The 12418-nt window shown below is 40.2% G+C and overlaps 1 protein-coding gene across 2 annotated transcripts; it reads right to left on the bottom strand.

Moving 5' to 3' along the window:
- Positions 1-2919: 2919 nt before the first annotated feature.
- Positions 2920-9255, bottom strand: macc1 (MET transcriptional regulator MACC1). 2 transcript variants are annotated; one of them, XM_061080638.1, is made up of 5 exons: positions 9101-9255; positions 7500-7622; positions 5369-7407; positions 4894-5082; positions 2920-4815 (listed from the first exon to the last, which is right to left on the bottom strand). In XM_061080638.1, the coding sequence occupies exons 2-5, from the start codon at positions 7612-7614 to the stop codon at positions 4612-4614; spliced, it is 2547 nt and encodes an 848-aa protein (XP_060936621.1). In that variant the 5' UTR covers positions 7615-7622; positions 9101-9255; the 3' UTR covers positions 2920-4611. The 2 variants fall into 2 exon arrangements, with proteins under 2 accessions (XP_060936621.1, XP_060936620.1); XM_061080637.1 differs by lacking the exon at positions 9101-9255 and having other exon boundaries at positions 7500-7632.
- Between the last annotated feature and the right edge of the window lie 3163 nt (positions 9256-12418).

Genomic DNA, 12418 nt, shown 5'->3' with positions numbered 1-12418 from the left:
AAAAAATGAAGATTGAAAGAACAACAAGAAGGTTGCCGGTTCAATTCCCACTCTTGCCCATCTGCATGCCGAAGTCTCCTTGGCAGGATACTGAATCCCTAAAATTGGCACTTCACCCACCTATATATTGCACACTAACTTACACTATGTAAATTTGAAAACATAAATAAATAAATTAAAATTAAATGAATCCCGCGCAATTGACTTCTGCGTAGGAAGTGCGCAGTTGACTTCTGCACAGGAGGTAAATAAAAAATAAAAAATTTAAAAAGATTAAAAAAAAAACAAATATAAGAAAATAAATTAAAAGTAAATTTTCATCACTTTCAAACTTTCTGCAAATTTTGGTAAGATTTTGAACATGATAAAGCCCTCAAAAAGCCAATTCATTTGCCTGAAAAAAAAAAAAAATAACGAGGGGCCATTTGGTTTGCAAACAGTATACACACACAACCCATACACATCATAACAATATATCAGGTGAGGTTGGAAAAAAATTCCAGCATGTCTGAGGAAAACATTTTCATCGTCACATTTTGTTCTGCAAACAATCCGGGAGAAACTGGAAGCTTTTTATCTACAATACACAACACACATTAAAATGCAGGAGTTTTGTGTTGATACAGGTTTATTGATAATTGATTAATGTGTTGATTCGTGTTGAGGAACAGCAGATGGAGCTCTTAGTGAAAAACATCAGCAGCCTGGAGAAGATAGTTAGATAGATGGCCAGTTGTTAAACAGTTATAACTTTAACCCTAACCCATACGCTGTGTTGACTGTGTTTATCTCTGTTTTGATCATGTGATTTAAAAGAAAGCAACCCAACCAAATTGAAAGATGTCATTGTTTGCTTTGACAAATGAAACGGGTGTAAGAGGACAGAGCTGGGAAGTGTAATACAGATGATGGTAAGAGGAGTCATTGTTCAGCAAGTGGATAAGACGTGCATGTGGTCTGTGAAACGATGGATGCTTAGGGCAAATTGTTATGCTGGCTCTGTTGCGGTTTAGACTATGGAATGTAGACTGGGTAAATACCAGCAAAATCTGAGTAAGCAAAATATAGTTCTCTCCAAATGAGAGTGGAGCTATTCAGCATGACGGAGTCTGTAATTATAAAGAACAAAGGCTCACTTAATGGTAAACAAAGTAAAGTGGCACAATTTCCTAAAATCCTTAAACACCACCAACGTCAGAAAACCTAATGGTACACCAGAAACGTGTCAGAAGAGTCACGTCATTTAACATCTTTTGTTTTGGGTGACAAAAATTTGCTACATAAAATTCAGAGGGCGACTGAACTTTCACTTCTTCAACTCTTTGTGTCCAGCTCAACATGCAGAGGTTTCTCTGTCCAGCTCCACCCCACACACACTCACACTCAGTACTGCAAGTTCATCCAGATACGATATGGACAGTTTAAATTTAACTTTCGGTTATCACCTGCTCTGCAAACTAAAAACCTGAATAAGTGAACTAGGTGAACTGCAAGTCTCTGAGATTATCCTGCAGCACCACTACAGCCATGTGAAAGACCATAAACATCAAGAATGTCTTGTAAAATGTTGTTCATCCTGTATTTCAAGTTGTCAGACTTAAATCAGTGCGAAAATATATCAAAACACTGCAGCTTTAGATAAAGCTTAAAAATATATAAATGTCAGGGCTCGGAAGATTCTCCAAAGCTTTCAACAGGCCTCAGTGCTCATAAAGAAGAATCTGCTCTCTCACACTGCTGCTGTAAAAACCTCCCAAAACAAAAGTGGTCACATTTCATTAGTCACAAATTTAATGCCTCGCTGCATCTGAAAAACAGAGACATGAAAAGACAGTGTCCATTTTTAATTCAGATGACCCAGACAGTTCTAATTTCCCTCCTCATTTCAACCTTATTCTGTCAGTGCGTCAGTCTCTATCTTGTTTTGACAGCATCATGCAAAATATATACATGTACACACTTGCATGCAGGGATCCTACAGTTGTAACTGCGTACATGACTTTAAGGTCACAGAAACCATGTTCACTACTGATACTGAACCTGATTTTCAACAATGTATTATATCTATTGAGTCAGTAATTTAAAGCTAAAACTGGACAAGTGACTTTTGGAACTTCTCAGTGGGGTAAATGTGAAAGCTCTTGTAAACATTAGATTGTTCAGAACCACACTAGCTTTGTGCTATTACCACAATTTATCTTTATTTGAGGAATAATGTCATGTACAGTTAATCTCAAACTATTTGACACATTCAGGAAAATATGCCTTTCCAACCACTAAGTACAAATGCCTGTTTTTTATTCACTTACTGGCTGAGAAGTGGCACAATTCCTGCCGTCTGGGAAAGAGGTGTTAGAGACTAATGAGGGAAAAACGATACGATTACTTTGTCAAATCAGACAAATGTTCATTAAAAAAAAAATGTTTTAATGAAAAAAACCTCATACGTAATCTGCAAATCATTTCTTGTTTGACTTCACACTCAACATTCGATCTTATGTTTTCACATCACTTACTCTGCATTGAGGTTCCTGCTAAACTCCTTCCTGTTAAATTATCCCACACTGTTTATCACCAGCCTTTAGGAGAAATCTCTTTAAGTGCGTTCTCGTACAATCAGTCTCATGTCTGGGATTGAATCAGTTCCCCCTGTTGATACCGTTTTCTTTATTTGATTTACTTTTCCCAAGGTGCTTTCAGTGAGCCAAAGCAAAGTGGGTTCAGCGTCCTGCGCTCTCGGTTTGATAGAGAACCGGCACACAATGCTCTCAGCTGAAACTACCTAAAACAAACAGTGAGGGGAAAAGCAAACAGCCAGAGAAAATCAATGGAAAAGCTTCAGGGAACAGACATTTGTTTTCAAACAGATGATTTAACATAGTAAAATGGAAAAAAAGACAACAGTCACAGAGGCTGAAATGTATTAAAATACGATTTTATACAACAAATATAGTGATTGACCTGCACAAGTTTTAATGACAGTTGGATAAGCTCAATGTAGCTGTTATATTAAATATCATCTTAAGTAAGATATCTTAATGCAAGTTATATTTATTTGTATCTCATGTAATACATCTCCATTTCAGTTTCAACATCAATCTTAGTCTGTACTTCCAGTGACTTCAGGCACATCGAACCCTAATCACTCTAAATACTGACGTCACCATTTGGCAATAAAAACATGATGCTTAAAAAACAATATATCATTTTCACATTGTACACCCCATGAAATTATCTGCTATACATATATATATAATTTTACATAATTGTATAAAAATAACAAATACACTCAAACAAAACACAACAATAGTTTATGACACATGCACAGTAAATCACCATCTTTACAGTTTGTTTACGGGCATCGGGGAAACTTCAAAAGCGTGTTTCTCTTTGGAAGAACATTGTCACCTTCAACACAAAACAACAGTATATATTTATCTTAGTCAATGTATTGAAACCCATGAAATTGTTAGTCAGCAACAGTGTTCACAGTGTTTATTGGGTTTCTGACTCTGAATACAAACTAGTGCTTGCGGCTCCCTGTCGTACTGTAATCAGCTCTATAACGGTGACGTGTTTTGTGAGATCACAGTGGCCTTGACCTATAACTATCAAAATCGAATCCTTCATGAGAATGGGACAGACATGTGGACGTACATAAGTATGGAGAGACAGTTCTACAACCTCAAACCACTCTGAAGTATTTAAGTACTCTAGGTTTACTTATCGCCAAAGACGTGTTTTGTGAGGTCACAGTGAACTTGACCTCCGATCTTTAAATTTTAACCATCAGTATATTTAACCACCGTAGTGCCAGATGTAATGAAATCCCCTCGTTTTAGATACAATGGAACAGATTCAGCACAGAGGCATGAAACAGTTCTGATATCTAGAGAAAGGTTGATAAAGTGTAACAGTCACGAAAAGTAACTCATGGTTCCCTACTTTTTATATTTTAACGACAGTGAAAACCAACAATTGTTAAGTTTGAGTGGAGGGTGAACCAAACTGTTTACATTACTGTAACAGTTAATTTCATAATGTATTGAGGTTAGCTTCCACTCAACTGACAAGCAAAGTAGCTTCATGGTTAGCTAGCTAGCTAATGTGGCGTGTGCCATGATGGCTGTCAGAGGAAAGATGGGGAGATTGTTTATTTCCTTTCCAGCGTGAAATGAATGAATGATGCCTGACATTCAATCTGTAAAGTTACGAGCTGTACTGACATAATACCCAGGAGCATTTCCAAACACTGAGAATGATCTACCAAAATGAAATCTCACTTTTAGTCTCTTTTACATTGGCACAGTAAGGTAGACAAACGCCTTAATATTCATCTGATTGCGAGATGAAATGAAGTTCCTTCACAGCTCAAGTGTGTACTCATCGAGTGAGGTCTGGAGATTTAGTGCAAGAACTTGACTGAATTTCCGTCAGTTATATCGAATGCTTTTTGAAGACAAAACACAAACACAAAGCTGTGACAGACAACACAGAGATTTGAGTAACATCTTCATCAAACCCTTTCAGCAGTGTAACAACACCTCTCTGTCTCTGTTTTCCCAAGTGCGTTGAGGTTGACGTCATCACCGGAGTCCGTTTGCAGAAGGTTCAGCTGTTTGGGTACGCGGCGGCTCGAAAGAGATCCAGACAGTTGGCTGTGATGAGGGCACCGGTCAGCTGCCTCCACTGTCTCGTGGCGGGGTTTTTCATTTTGTCCAGCACCAGGTGCAGATCCTGGATCATGTCCCTGTAGCTGTCTCCATAGTTCAGACTCCAGGAGTACAGAAAGTCATAGGCAGGCTTCCACATTGACTGCAACAGAGCAGGACGTAGTTAAGTGACATGTACAGTAAAAACGTGGATCACATTCAATGTATACATTACACTGACCTGGGCGCCGACCTCTCCACTCTTCCCTCGATGTGGTGATTCGTAGCTGGCGATCTGAGCACTGGAGAGTTTCCCCATCTTCTCAGCCAGCTCCCGCCACCGGGACCCGAGCTCCACGGCAGTGGACAGGATGACAGTGTTCTGAATGAGCTGAGCCACCAGCTTCACAGAGTCCATCTTGAGCAGGCCCTAGGATCCAAAACACCGAAATGCTCATAGAAATGCATGGAAAACACATGAAATCAGAACAGAAGGTCTAATAATTCATGACATCTACGTCTGTCCGTGGCTCACACATCTCCAGAACCGTTTATCTTATCGGCTTTACACCTGGTATGTGTATCGTTTAGGGCTCAAGGAAGTTCATCGTAGAATTTGGCGCATTTTTGACTTCTGATAAGCTCAATATAAATAAACCTTAAATAAAGAGACAACCAGCGCTCAGTAAAGAGGTGCCTGGTACTCATCTACTCACCACCATTAGTTCATGCAGAAACTTCCTGCTCTTCTCTGCGTGACAGTCTTCCTTCAGCTTCTCCAGAACACACGCCACCTTATCATCCTCGGTTTCAGCGTGCCGCCGTGTGATGGTGTCCAGCGACAGGTTGCTGTACCCTAAAGCATCGGCTAAACCCCTCCAGCTGGTGATGTGCTCAGTGACCAGCGTCTGGATGGAGGAGTACATGTAGGTGAGCTTCTTGAAGGGCAGCGTCATATTGTCCAGGAGTACCTTTGGGGTGACCTTGATTGCGGTGAAGTCAATCACCTGGTCTCTGGTTATGAGCTTGACGTTCTTGCAGTGAATCAAACCAGTCCTACCGCGCAGAAATCCGATATACCACTCTTTTACTTTGGAGTTGCCCACTGACCTGACGGTTTCTCTGGAGAGAAGAGCCACGGTGTCGCCCTTGAAGTACTCCAGTAGGTAGTCCACACGTGGCTGACGGAGGACTGACTTTAGAGCGACACCGTACCACTGCAGGTTCACAGGTTTGTTTTTGAATTTGGGGAGATCTGGAACCCTCTCCTCAGGGATATTCGCTATTTCAGGTCGCTTTTCCAGCTGCCTCGACAACTTCTTTTCTAATCGGTTGGGGGGTGCGGGAGGGGAGGGCACCTGGAAAGTTGCAAGAGTCGCAGCGTTCGAGTCCTTCACTTGTAGCTCTAATTCAAAGGGAGTCATTTCTGAATTACCAGCACAGGATAATGCAACAGGCAGTTTCAAAACTGACCCTATTTTGAGCTGACTCTGTCTCACTTCTTTCAGTTTGTCCTCAGGTTTGATTTTAAAAGCTGAACCTTTGATGTTCACTCTGACACGCAGGTCGTTCACTTTGTCGGGTTTAAACCGATGTTTTCCCCACAGCTGCAGCACAAGCGGAGGCGGGTTCTTGTTGCCTCGACATATATCTGAAAATGGAAGCTTTGGTGGAACGTTCTCATGACAGCAAACCACTATTACTACTTTGAATGATGGATGAATGTACCTGGGACCATAAACTGCCACAGTGATTTGCCGGTCCAGGTAATCCCACACCGACATAGCGGGCGACTGAATTGCAGAGGCCTCTGCGACTGCAATCACATAAAAATGTGTCTTCAGATTCTGGAGCTTCATCTGCATCATGTTCTTGTAAATATAACAGTCGTCCACTTTTAGATAAGGCCCGTCTCTTTTGTTGGACAACATCCCGACCACGTTGGCCATCACTTGACTTGACGAGTCACTCTTCACCTCTCCGGACAGTTTCATCTCCAGAGAGATACATGTCTTTGTGTTGATGTTGGTGAGAACCACCTCCAAAGGCAGACTCATGGTTGTCATGTAGTTGTTATTGAGTCCAGGAGGAGGGTCTAGCATTGCTTTCAACGTAACTTCCTGTACTTCTCCAGGAGGAACGTGGCCCTCTGGGATATGCATGCTTACACCTGAATCCGGTAATTGTACCGTGCCTCCGGCATGGCCGATCCTGCAGATAACCTGAAAACCAGTGGCCTGGGTCTGAGCCCATCCGGGGCTCTGGCTCATCAGATTTAAGTCTAGGCACGAGCGGGTTAGCTGCCTGTGGCTCAGCCAGGCCATCTTATAGGCCTCTCTGTCGTTCTTCAGCCACTCAAAGTCTGGGTTCAGCACTGGCGCGGGCGGTTGGAAGCTGTCCTCCCGTTTGGGCACTTTTCTCTCCAGATCATCCAGGATGTCTGAAGCACTCCTCCATCTCCCAGATCTATTGGTGACTTTGTGTTTGTTATGCAAGAAGTCCCCCACGTTGCCCTCATCTGACGACGTGCTGACGGCGTCATCATTATTTGTGTCCTGGTGTTTTTCTTTGTCTCCTTTTACATATGATGTGTTGCAAATGTGTTTGTCTGTGCTGCCGTGCACGATGTCATCTAAGAACGGGTTTGATGCAGACAGTTTGTTCCAGAAGGGATTGTTTGTCTGAGATGATTGAGCAACTTCTGGCTGTAGAAGCGACCACTCAGAGTTCTGCAGGACTCGTGCCACATGCCCACCTGTGAAAAAATAGTTTGGTTCTGTTAACAGTACAAATATACTGGGATTTGAGCTTTGGGGCCAAACCAGCTTGTGTGTCCGAGGGATTTACCATTCAGGTTGTTGCTTGTTGATGTATTGTCACCCAGGTCAATCAGTGTCCCCTCAGATTTACTCCGCATGAGACTACCGACCCGACGGAAGGACGTTATTCTTCCAGATGCCATATTTACAACTGTAAACATCAAATCAATGTAGTTATAATTAATGCTTATTTCGCCTTTTGCTAATCTAATCATTACTTTATTCTAGGACTGGGCAATAACACAATAACAATAATTATTGCTACATACTTTTCATCAATAACATAATATGCACTGTAGGGGGTAGCACAGATAACTGATCAACTTACAGATTTGTAAAATGTTTTGCTGCTTATCAAATACTTTATTCCGTATATTACATTATTCCTTAATCCATCTAACCAAGAATACCATATATCCTGGATAAAGATTTACCATATTTATAAATAAAACTCATCTAGAGATTAAACAATTAGTCAATGAATCTATTACTTAATCACATTAATCCACAATATCTTCTTAAATAGATAGATAGCTAGATATTAATCCTATGTAAGTATATTAATAACAAACTGATGGCCTTTTTTACTTCCGATAGTCAATCAAGAAACTAATTGGTAGATTCCTGGATCACAGTAATAGTTCGCTGGAGCCCTGCACAGATCTTTAAGCAGACATATATTCTGAAAGGCTGTGACACATGACGTCAACAGGTCCCTGCAAAACAATGAGACACGCGAGCAAAGCTATTGTTGTTACTGTCTCGGCTACGTTTCCCTTCAGCACAGTCGAGCCTCAGGGTTTCTGCAGGTCTCCTCTGTGCGTGTGTGTGTGTGTCACAGAAAACTGTTCCAAATGCAGAATAAAGCCTGAACTCTTCAGCCTGTCACTTGTTTGTGTAAAAGGACACAACCCATTCATGACTTGTCACAGTGAGTCAGTCATTAATAATGTGGTCTCTTACACCAGTGCACAAAAACAGGTTGGTCTTGTCAGGCCTATGACACAGTGTAGTCAGCTCTCCCAGCGCGGCTCGCCAAAATAAAAGTGTCTACTGTAAAACTGACAGTGAAATAGTCTGTCCTGGTGAATCTGTGCACGGCAGACTTAACTTTGTGGGTCTACTGTATCTCCTGCAGTGTCTTAGAAACAGGTTTCACGATTCTGATTTAATCAGTAGTAAATATTCTGAAGCAAATCTTACATTCATTTATAGCTTTGAAGATCCATGCAAATTCAGATGAGATGTTACCTGTTTTAAATCGTTGCTTTAAACACACAGGGAAGTGTTTGTTTTTTATTTTTTATTCTATTTTGTTATCTTTCTTCTCCTTGTTTGGCTCTGATCTGTGTTGTTTCGTTGTCCTGAACTTTGTAAAGCATTTAGTGACCTTGTCTAATAACAGTTGTAGAAATAAAGTTGTATTATTAGTTATTATCATAAAAGCCAAACTCTCAGCAGCACAGATTTAGACACTATGATCTTTACAAGCTTTAGCTACAGGTGTGTGTTGATACACTCCGTACTTACATAGTAATAAAGTACACCCTTCTTAGAGTACTTTGTATTTATAAGAGTCCACAGATCCGGATTAAATACGCGACAAAAGCAAACACAGTGTGATCTCACCGTCGGTGTGAGCTTGTTTGTAGTTTTCCTCCGGCGCGTTGACAGTTCTAGAAACCAGTCCTCTGTCATTCACCCAGTATCTCCCAGCTTCACCTCCTCACGTTCCGGTGGTTTGCTCCCCGACACGGAGCATCTCGGGACTGGGAGTTCTACTCGACTCAGGAAGCCCCTTCTGGAGGAGTGGCCTCTCCGGCTCGGCACACTACAACTCCCACAATGCAACCGCAGTGTTTGCGCAGGTGTTTTTTTTTAGCCCCCACCTGAAACCGAGTGATACTACATGCGGGTTTCGACAGGAGCTGATAAGCGTGTTGCCTGCTGCCTGCTGCTCGCCTAGAGGACAAGCACGGGAAACAGAGGGGGATTCACACGGTTAGCATTTAGCTTAAAAACATAAAGCTAAACTTATTTAAATCAACACAACACTGGGAGATTATGGTTGTATTTGATGATTGCAAATAAATTGATGTGGTGTATTAATAAGACAGATAAAACCAAACGAAGCCCAGCAGCCATGCTGGTCCCTCTGATACTTGGTTATAAAGGGGTTTGTTGGGTATTTATTGATTTCACTGTTTGCCATTATCACTGCTGCTGTGTTTCCTGTGTAGATCAAAGCCAACGCGAACATAGAGGTTGACAGATGTTAATCTCGTCAAGGACACGAGTCTGACTATCTCACTGAACAGGTTGTGTACACATCTGCTGTGATGAGACACTGAATAGATCACTGACTGAGCCTGTTGGCGTCATATTTGATCCTTGGGGGGAAAAATACACATCAGGAAAACACTATTCTGACCCTATAGCAATAGTGTATAAACAGATATAACAAGACGTTTACTATCTGTCATTTTAGAGGTTTTCCAAAGCTTAATAGGCCTAAAAATCCATAATCTGAATTTTACATCCTTGAAAGTCTTATATTCGTTAAGCTATTTTGTACTAGTTCTTACATATGTTTAGGTAGTACTTACTTATTTATATAAGCTTTGGAGTTATGTGTGTGTGTTGTCGTCCTGATAACATGGAACTGATAGTCTACAAACACCCTGGTCAGAATGTATCCCTCTCTCAGTTTGGCTGTGAGAAAGACTATGGATGACATTACCTACTATTTCAGATATTATGAGCGAGTGTACAATTATGGGACATTCTTCATATTTTACATACTTGACGTTGGTCTTAAAATGCTTTTATTATGGTCTTAATTTAACTTGTTAAAACCTGCAGAAAACCTCTTTCAAAGTTGTTGTGTATCTTGAATGCAAGCCCTGGTATTCAAAAGGCAGTTGCTCCTAAGGAATGTCACTAAGCACCTCTGAGTAGATTATGAATTTGCCTGTAACAAATATGGTCAGTGGCTGCAGCAGTCTGAACTTTAGCATGACTAATTAACATGACTGAAGAAGAGCTAGTTCTTTGTATTGAACATGATATCCCATTAAATGAAAATTCTATTGACCCGTAGCTGGATCTCCTTCTGCCACTTGCATAGTGTCCTGAGCTGGGCCTTCATGCACAAGGTTGTTGTTAACCTTGTAAATAGAAAAAGGACAAACCCTGCATACTTCACATAGTCGGCCAGTTAAGAATTATCCGCACAGTCTGATAAGTCTGTGGCGAGTGTAAATAGACATCACTGAGCATGTTCTGCCCTCTTGTGGCTGCTTTGGAGAATGTACTGTAGATCACACAAGGTAACAGACACTGTGACCATTCTTCTTACAAATCCAATGAAATGGTCACAACTGACAATAAAGTGTTTGTACAATAAAGTGTTGGCTCTGAATCTAAAGCTTCAGCTCATTCATCTGTGCCATAAAAACAAATGTGTTTACAAGTTACTCCTGTCTGAGAAACGTTTGCTTAAAACTACTTGACTTAGTAGACAACTGTCTGTCGTATAGTTTGACAAAAGAAGATTAGGTAATTCAAAGTATTGGCCCCAACTTATGTTGGTTAAGAAAAATATAGTATAATGGCACATTGTTGTTTTAATGAAAAACTATTTTTTAATAAATGTTTGTTTGAGCAGGAAAAACACAGATAATAAAATGAACGTTGGCTGAATTCAGTTGAGCTGCTTCAAGTCCAGGCTCCCTGTGTTGTGCATGTTGAGTCACTGTCACATGGTCGTGAACTGCCCCTCATTAATATTATTAATAAGTGTGGTTTTTATAGTATGACAAGCCAAAATATCTGCTTGTAAAAATGCCTTTTATCAGGGTAAAGTTTGTTCTGATCTACCTATATGGTTGAAAAAGACAATGTAAATAGTTGATTTAACTTGTGCTGTCACCCCACTGTCTTAATTCAGTTTCTTCTTTCTGCAACACCATTCACACAATTAGAATTAGGCACTTTGTGTATTTATTTACTACACATTTATATCAGGAAACATTATGGATGTGCTTGTATCAGCCAGTTTTTCCCTCACCAGGGTTTCCAATTCAGTTTAAATCTTTCATTTACAGTTATTGTGGGAAAACCCTTTAACTTAAATGTGGCAGATATTTTAGGTTTTGATAGAGATGTAATCTGACAAACTCTACGCAAATCCTTTAAAACCCCCTGACACTTCAGAATAATACTGTTTCCCTGAGAAATTGACATTTTATATATATATATATATATATACATATTTTTACAAGTAAATGGAATTTATGGCTTAAAGTTAAGCGATGGTGGCAGCAGTTTATATTTTACACCACTTGGTGGCGCCTTTGCTCTATCCTTAAATCGGGCAGAGAACTCAGTGTGTAGTGTAGTGTGCAGTTGTATTATTCCTCCAGAGAGTGGGTTGAGGTTGCATTTTTCATCAATCCAACAAGTGAGCCGAGCTGCAGAACTGTTGCACAGAGACAAACCTGGAGCAGCTGTTTAAACTATCATCATTGATGATATTTACTCAGCAATTGATATGAAATGTTAAAACAAGCTTGTACTTAGCTGCTAAGAAGGTTTTTGATGCGCAAACAATGAATTTAATTCTAAGTAACAATTCAATGTACAGCAACAAAAAAACATTTCCAGTAATTATTTCATTACCAAATAATTATTTTCATTATCGCTTAATCATCTAAATGTTTAATTATTAGTCGATCTATCGTTGGTTCCAGAAGATTTGAAAATGGTGAAGATTTTTTATCACAGTTTCTCAAAGATGGTTCCTTCAAATGTCTCTTTTTATGTGCGAATAATATTTAAAACCAATAGATATGGGATAGGTAAGGCAAGGAAAAGCAGAAAATCGTCAGAGTTGTAATGCTTGAACCATCAAATTTGATATTTTGCTTGAAAATGTACTTTAATTGC

This window comes from Limanda limanda, chromosome 11 (assembly GCF_963576545.1).
Source record: "Limanda limanda chromosome 11, fLimLim1.1, whole genome shotgun sequence".
Taxonomy (NCBI): Eukaryota; Metazoa; Chordata; class Actinopteri; order Pleuronectiformes; family Pleuronectidae; genus Limanda; species Limanda limanda.
The sequence above is the reverse complement of the archived record's forward strand: the minus strand, read 5'-3'. Positions and strand labels throughout refer to the sequence as shown.